Genomic DNA, 8,794 nt, shown 5'->3' with positions numbered 1-8,794 from the left:
CATAGAGGTAGTACTAAGGTATATTTTAAAATAGTGTTTTTCATTCACTAAAAGTTAGAAACATGCTTGCTTCTTCAAAGCATATCTTTCACTTATTGTTTTTCGTGAGGTCTATTATCACGTCAACAACATGGTCATTGAATTCATTTAGTTTCGAATATCACTGCTGCAACAGATTGCTTGCAAGATTGCTTTTTTAATTTTAGATAACTGTTAACTGTAAACCAGTCACAGCCTTATGATTCATACTCATGTCTCTAGCGACCTCTGCTGGATATAGTTAAAAGATAAACTAAGCAATGTGACATAGCCTACCCAATAGTAACGCTTATTAGGAATTGCAGAAAACTCAAAAGCATGTTAACAAATTATCAATGCTCTGATTTCGTTAACGTCTTTGAGTATGTTTTAAAAGGTACTAACAGGATATCTGATAGATTAGCTCCAGAGAAAGGATTTTTGAGGGATAGTTGGCTCAAAAAATTAAATTCTGTCATCATTTACTCACCCTTATCACATTCCAAACCTGTATGACTTTCCTCCTTCTGCAGAACACAAAAGAGCTTATTTTAAAGAATGTTTGTTTTCAATGTATTTTGGTTACCATTGACTTCAACTGTATGGACAAAAAACCAAGAGGCATTTCTTTCTAAATATCTTATTGTGTGTTCCACAGAAAAAAGAAAGACATATAGGTTTGGAACAACATGGATTTTCATTTTTGGGTTAACTATACATTGTTATATCGGTTTACTCCCAACATCTGTCAATTTTAAGTTTGTGTGTTTGCATCCTTCTTTTGTTTTCTTACCTGTCTGTTTTTAGCTCTCTAATAAACACAACTTTAATTTCCCCCTCCTTCTTTAGTCGGTCCACAACAAGAGTCAAATGAGTATTACAGCTTTGGTTATATATCATATCTATTTCAGAGCCATTTTCAAAGGAACATATTGTATTTACAATAAAATGGATTAAGATTAACTAAAATGATAACTACAAGTTAATTTAATCCAAGACTATACACTATAATCTGAAAGGAACCCATAATTTACTCAATTCTTAATATTAAATAGTTTGTTATGAGCTGAATGTATTTTTTTGATCATGTTATCAGTTAAATATGTATCTGCTGAACATCTGAACACATACTGTATATAATATAATATAAAACACATACTGAGTAATCTATTATTATAATTTTATCCCTAAAATGTAATGGAATGCAGGCATGCCTTAAATTACAAAGACTCTCATATCAGTTCTAAGCGTTGAAACTATGTCTTGTATCTCTTGATATTACACAGTTGCTAAAGTGTTTCTGGACTAGCCACTTTAGCAGCATTTAAAATACTGAACAGAAACCCGGTATTTAGATCATGTCATGACGTGTTCATTCTTACCTCGTTTCTTTCGGAATGCAACAAATGCTAATTTGAAAAATTTATTGTGTCGCACTTGATGCACGTCACCATGCACTCATGATCTCAGTCTGTTCTCAGTGTTCTGTATGTTATGTGGCATTTTTAAAAATTTGTATCTGATCTCCACTCTTGTTTCCTCTACTTGTCAGGTTCAGCCACTCTGCACGCATGGCAGCAGCTCGCTCAGCCCCACCTGGGCGGCCTCCTGGACACACGGCCGGGTGTCGTGACCAAGGGCTTTCGACCGCTGGAACTGGACCTGGAGGAGGTGTACCAATTCACCGACCTGGAGGAAGATGAGCCAGGACAGCATTCCCAATCCGCCATCTCTACCTCTTGCCTGGGCTCTCTGCCTTGTTCACCTGCATTGCGACGACCTCGTGCCAACAATCCTGATAACCAGGAAGAGCAGCCCAGAGAAAATGGAGGGTCCCCTGTAGTGGGGCCAGATCAAATGGAGGCTGGAGAGGAGGAGGTCTCATCTGGTGAGGGACCCTCGTAACCCCACTAACCCTCCGGACAGGCTTAGGGGGGCGGGAACATAAAGCCTCACTATAAAGCAGACGATGCCCTAGTGGAGTACCCGTAAACCGCAGTTGTATTGTGCCTGTGAGGGCCTAGGATGAGCTGGTTCTCTCCTTGTTCAGCTGCAGGCACACACCCACTGCACATCATCCACTCACCCTGAAGACAGCTGCCATATTCTTTTGAGTATAGTCTTTTTTTTTTTACATTTTACTGTCATTCTACCTGTCAGTCATCTCTCTGGCTCCTTGTGCTGAAAAAATGAGAATTGAGCCTTTGGACTCACTCTAGAATGAAGTAAAATACTTTAAATATTAATAAATAATAATAAATGTTAATAAATAATATTTTTGAATCAAAATAAATTGGTATTTTTTTGCAGTTACATTTTAATTTAATTCATTACTAAATACAATTTAATAACAATTCAATAACAACATAATTGAATAATTATATTCATATACAATTGACATATATGTAATATGCAGCATATATTGTATTGTAGTAATGGGCAATCTGAATTATCCTAAAATATGCTTTATTTCTATTTATTTTATATGTATTCATTCATTTATTTATTTATATAATTTTATACATTTATTTACTTTTTTTCTTTTTTTTTGCAGATCCAGACATGGTCTTGACAGGCTTTCATTCATCTTTTAACAATTCACACCAAATCATTGATATTATATAAAATTGGTAGATCTACTCTAATTATACTTACAAATATGAGTATGATAATATGTGATAATTAGTACGAGCTTCTAGACTCAATTCTCATTTTCAGCACTAGTTCATTTCTGAAAGGCTCTTCTCAATCTCTCTTCTTACCTGCATTACCAGAACACTGTTTCAGAGAGTATAAGGCCTGGGGGGGGGAAACAACATTTATTTACTCTTTCTTTCCACACACTTGTCCCCCGATAAACCCGTATGTGAGATTTAGGCTGGTGTCCACCCTGAGGGCACAGAGTGTGATGTTCGATACTAAACTGTACAACACACATACACATCCCTGGATGCATTTAACACACACCATCACACATTCTCAACAGGAGCCCCAGCATGTAACTAACATCCAGCTAGAGTTCTGAGTGTGTTTAAAGGATAATGTTACAGAGTTCTATTAAAAACGTGGCGGTGTGAGCCACTGTCATGTGAGTGAAAAGACTCTACCGTCACTGGAAAGAGGTCACATTGACACCACATGTACACAAACACACTCCACATGCTTTCAATGTCAGGCTTGTCTACTACACAAACGTACAGAAAGCCACAATTTAGAGTGTTAGACACAATGCTCACATACCTTCTGTGAATATCAGATGGCTTGAGTTCACCTGTAAATATCTAAGATCATACAGACAATTGTTTTTTGTTTTGTTTGTTTTTGTTCTTTTTTTGTCTTGTGCTTTTGTTTTAATTTTGTTTGTTTTGTTTGTTCATTTTGTTTTGTTTTGTTTTGTTTTGTTTTGCTTTGTTTTGCTTTGCTTTGCTTTGTTTTGTTTTGCTTTGCTTTGTTGTTTTGTTTGGGTTGAGTTTTCGCACAAGACTGCCCTGCCAATCAATTAAAATTGTAATCAAAATTAATTACATGATATGCAATTATTTTGATCCATCAGTATTTGCTGTGAAAAGCCTCCAAATGTAGACAATTTGTATGTCAAAACGTGGCTTTTAAGTCCATATATTGTCCACAGCACTCTGCTTTGTTTTGTTTTGTTTTGTTTTGTTTTGCTTTGTTTTGCTTTGCTTTGCTTTGTTTTGTTTTGCTTTGCTTTGTTGTTTTGTTTGGGTTGAGGTGAAGTATCCCTTTAATCATAACTGACAACTTTCTGCTGAGAATTATTGAAACAAAATGCCAGCTGCTATACAGGTATATAATATGCTTTAGCTTGTCTGTAATAATTGAATTTGATCTTCCCTCTTTCCCACTGTTCTCTCCTGCTGTGTGAAGCTATTTAAAACTGCATCAGGATGAATCATAAGATTAAAAGTTCATGATTTGTATGTAAAGATTCTAATTTAAGCCCAATAATAGCTTGCATTATGCCACATTACATTGCTTTAGCTCTCCTCAGATCCTGAAGCAGTTTTAACTACCTCTGTGTGTTTATATACTGTAAGTGTGTTTGTGGTGTTTTGTACTGATGTTTGTCTCTCCTTTCTTGCTCTCCCCAGTGCATTTCCCTGGTAAATGTATGTCTCACACCAGCTCCACGTACACCTTCACCACCTGCAGGATCCTGCACCCTACAGATGAACTCACCAGAGTCACACCAAGGTAAATACTGTGTGGTCTTTTCATAATACCATCTTAAGAACTTGTTAGTATACATTATTTTATGGATCATATCAGACATTTTTGGCAAATACATTGTCAGAAATATGTGCAAAAATTGTACCTTTAGGATTACAGCTTGTCACTGGAGCAGTCCCCTTATATCTACCCCTGAAAGTTACTACTATTAAACTTTTAGGGGTAAATAAGGTACAGAGTTGTCCCTTTGATGGTACTGCACTAAACAAAAAAAACAATGGTCAAGCAAAAATTGGACAAAAAATCTATTCCCTAATGAAATCTGCTGACTTCCAAATGAGGGCGCATAGAAGGAATATCGCAGGGAGAAGCAACCTTTGGAACCGTAAAGCAACAAATAGGATGCCCTATGGTTTATTGGACAGTCTTAAATATGTAAATCTGTCTGTAAGTGTTCCAGACAAATAGCTTGTCTCTATAGCAAACATACTGTACAGCTGTGTGACTGGCTCTCTGCAGGTCATATGATGAGGATGATGAGGCGGCTCTCTATCATGTTGTTCTGGTGGCGGGTTTAGAGCAGACTCACTGAGCAGAGCCCCCTGGGGGTGAGGAAGAATAGCATGACCAGCCTAGTGCTGATTAGACCTTGTGTCATGAGAGTGTGCTGTTCTCTAACCAAACACAAACCACTCTAACTGACCTGAAGGATTTTCTCAACCTAACACCAGAACTTTTTTGTGGAAGACTTTATGCAGTATGACATAACAAATGTTTGTGTAAATAACACACACTGTGTATGAATCTATGATTATATCTGTGTGTATTGTAAATGAATACTGTAAAATACAGTATACTACTTGGTTAATACTTTAAATTACTGTAGAATGCATGAAGGAACAGAATGATAACAGAGCCATGATGTGTCCAATCAAACAACTTAACAATATATAAATACTGTGAGGTTTGATGTCAGCAGGATGTTAATTTATAATCAAAGGAATTTGCATCCAAAATAATATATATACAGTATATATAGTATAGTATATAGTATATATATAGTATATACTATACTATAGTATAGTATATATAATTAAAATAGAACAATGGCAACATAGGTCAAACATTAAAGCAAGGTGCTAACAATATCAAGGTCATAGGTTCGATTTCCAGGAAATTAGAAAAAAAATTATACTTTTAATGTAATGCAAGTCACTTTGGATGAAAGTATTTGCCAAATGCATAAAAAATAACGTTTAATTATTTGTTTGTTTATAGTTATTAATCAAAATAAATGCGAAATCGTGTTATGTCTTAGTGCGACTGTCAAACCGTAAAAGCTGCTATTTAATGAAATATATGCAATGCATGTTTCAAGCGCAGCACTTTGTTCTTACACGAGCATCTCATTATCCTAAGAGCAGCTCAAATCACAGTAAATGCTGCTATTAGTATTGTAATTTTACAGGTGTAATGTAAAATGTAATTATTAGTAGTAGTAGTATAATTATTAGTAGTAAGTTTTATTTTTTTAATAATAGCAATATTATTTTATAATCGAAAAATGTTGCCCTACAAACAAGTGCAGTAAAGCTGTTTTATCACATTTTAAATTGCAATTGCAGTTTTTATCAGAAAAATCACAATTTGATTTTTTTCCCATATTATGCAGCAACATATTGTGCCTGATTCATATAGTATTAAAAATTGTTTGTTTGTTTGTTTTTGCAGCCACTATATATTGTATAGAAATTCAAATCAAACCTGCACAATCAAAAACAGATTTATCCCAATCAAACTGCAAACACACTAACCACATAAGTGAACAAAATTTCCTGCATTTGGATTGACTTTATTGACTGGATTGATTGACATACTCACAACACTATTGGAATATTTCAGTTTGTTTAATTGCGTTCACAGAGTTATCAGTGCACGGTTTGGCTTATATAACTACATAACTCAAACTAATAAAGCTTCACTTTTTCAGTCTCTTGTCAGGTCCATCACTAGCTTCCTGTGTGATGTCCAGCAGCAGTCTGTGCTCAACCCCTGTGTCCACCCCCTGCACGCCTCGTCGCCTCAGCCTGGCGGAGAGTTTCACCAACCTCCGAGACTCAACCAAGACCACCAGTACCTCTCTGGGACTAGTGCGCCTCCTACAGGAGAGAGGTATATCTGCTGCTGTCTATAACCCTCTCAGTTGGGACCGGGCGGACCGAGCCCCTCCACCATACCCCTGTTCATCACACAGTGCCACCCCCACGCATCCCGGCCTGGACACGCTCCCCTCCACCCCTCCAAACTCCCCCAGCAAGTCCAAACCCACTAGTCTTGTGCTCCCTGTAGACTACAGCCCCTCGGACCCCCCCTACGAAACCTTCCTGGCTTCACGGCCAGCCAGCTCGATTCTGAAGGAAGTGCGGGAGGCGGACGAAAGGGCTCGGACAGATACGCAGTGTCAGACTGAAGTCAGTGTGCAGAACTTGAGACTGGTGGACAAGGTGAAGAAGTTTAGCCTGGCTCCCAGAACTTTGACCCCAGGGATCGGAAGGCCGGGACCACCGTTCGGGGCCCACGCTGTTGTGACTTCCCCTATCAGGGGACTGCCAGTGCTGAACTCAGGGATGAGAAGAAACCGCAGTTACCCAGCTATGGTTGGGGCTAGTATGACTATGAAGGGCCCAGGGCCACCCAGACAAACTAGCCTCAATGAAAAGTGAATGTTGCCTCTCTGTCGTCCCTTTTGGCTTTATTTAAATTTGCATTGATACAGTATATCATCCCTGCAACAAACTAGAGTGCCTGTTAAGATGATATTTGTATAGATTATTTTGTTATAACAGTTGCTATAACAACCTATTTTTGTCTATTTCTGTGTCCATCTGACCAACATATATAGAGTACAATTCATTCAGCATTGTCACATGTCTTGGTATATTCCAAGCTTTTGTCATTGTGTGTAAAAAAAAAAAAGTGGACAATTTGCACTTGCTAGCTGCCAGAAAATGTAGCATATGATCAGAGCGGAAAATTAACGCGCCAAAATGACTTTTAATTTAAGCACTTTTTGAATTTAAAAACTACTCAAGGATAAGCAAGAAAACGTCTTTTTTTGTTACTGTTGTAAATCTGGTCTTCCGATGTGACATTTCAAAATTGGTTAATTTCAAGATGCTAGCAAGAGCACTGATAGCACCTTAATGCTAATGGTAGCCCAGACATTGGTGAACAATGAAGTTTTGTCATTTATTATTGATTTTTAGGTCAGAATTTACTTTTTAATGGCCATCGATTAGTGCTTTAAATCAGCCCCTAGTGTGCCGAAAATCTGTAAAACATGCTTTTATAAGTACAAATACCTTCACATAAGCCTTTTCCATCTAGTCCATCCAATTAAATAACTGCAGTGTGATGTTAAGTGTCTAAAATGGCTTATTAATGTGTAATATAATAGTAATTACAGTGTAATAACAGAGTTCAACGATATGACTCTCAATAGAGGGCGCTGTTGACATGAATTGGTGATAATTTGCACATTAGCACAAACTCTCTGCGCTTTACATCCTCAAAAGTCGACTGACTGAAATACTTCAGAAACCGAGACCACAGGGCTGTGAAAGTGCTGCATGAAGAATTGCAGCAGGTTTGAACTTGAAACACAATCATGTTCATGTTAAGTCATCTTTTGATGTCCTTTTGTTGAGACCAACATTATTTATAAGTGTATATGTGGATGTACATGGCGTGTGGAATTGCAGTATCGAAGACTTGATGGGAAAAGTGCACAACTACGATTTCTTTGGTCAAAAGGATGTCAGGTTCAACTGAAAATATATACTGTACATCTGCTGTGGTTTTGGAACCTACTGACTGATGTGTGTCGTATGTAAAGCAAGTGAAGTATGTATTGTAAGCTTTAAAGATATCAAGGGTGCAATAGGAATTTATAGTGCCTGATTTTTTTGTTTTGGTTTTTTTGGACAGACTCATAATGGCTTCGCCTGCCACAGTATGCACTGACATAAATACTGTAACAATGTGTGATGTTGACTTCCCAATGAAGATATTTGAAGGATATATTATATTTGATGTATTGCAGAGGAAGCACATACAGTTAAAAGTGCACGAGTCGTTCTAAAGAAAAGGTCTGTGTTTTCTTTTAGTTGAGGCAAGTTTAATATGTCAGGTGTAAACGTGTGTGTACTGTATGTGTGTGTGTGCGCGCATTTAATCAGCATGACATTTGTTGAATGTGTTTCAGAACCACAGAGGTATCTGCCATGACTGAACATTGATTTCAATGGTGTTTATTTCATCAGATTACTGAAGGGACGTTTTACTTGTACATTGTAAATGGTAAATATGCAAAGGATTCAAATATGCTAACTTTTATATATAAAAAGCAAAAAACCTAAACTTGAGGTGAAAAAAAATTTGAAAAGCGATGACACTGGTGAAAAGTGGAGTTTTGGTTCATGAATTCTAGAAGCTCCCCTTTGCAGAGGATCAATAAACCAGTTGTGATAATTTTGTGTCAGTTGTCTTATTTTGCACTATTAACTAGGTGTTTGTTCAAGTACTA

At 37.1% G+C, this 8,794-nt stretch overlaps 1 protein-coding gene across 2 annotated transcripts in view; it reads left to right on the top strand.

Annotated features, from left to right (window-relative positions):
• LOC107657585 (trafficking kinesin-binding protein 1-like) overlaps nucleotides 1-7,163 on the top strand; it is a 55,467-nt gene extending 48,304 nt beyond the window's left edge. For both annotated transcript variants that reach the window (XM_016445744.1, XM_016445745.1), the window contains 3 exons: nucleotides 1,571-1,906; nucleotides 4,131-4,233; nucleotides 6,200-7,163. In XM_016445744.1, the coding sequence (XP_016301230.1) occupies nucleotides 1,571-1,906; nucleotides 4,131-4,233; nucleotides 6,200-6,932 (1,172 nt within the window). In that variant the 3' untranslated portion in view covers nucleotides 6,933-7,163. The remainder of the gene's footprint in view (nucleotides 1-1,570; nucleotides 1,907-4,130; nucleotides 4,234-6,199) is intronic.
• Nucleotides 7,164-8,794: the final 1,631 nt, after the last annotated feature.

This window comes from Sinocyclocheilus anshuiensis, unplaced genomic scaffold (genome assembly GCF_001515605.1).
Source record: "Sinocyclocheilus anshuiensis isolate Anshui unplaced genomic scaffold, SAMN03320099.WGS_v1.1 scaffold251, whole genome shotgun sequence".
Classification (NCBI taxonomy): domain Eukaryota; kingdom Metazoa; phylum Chordata; class Actinopteri; order Cypriniformes; family Cyprinidae; genus Sinocyclocheilus; species Sinocyclocheilus anshuiensis.
This window is presented reverse-complemented; position numbering and strand designations above follow the sequence as displayed.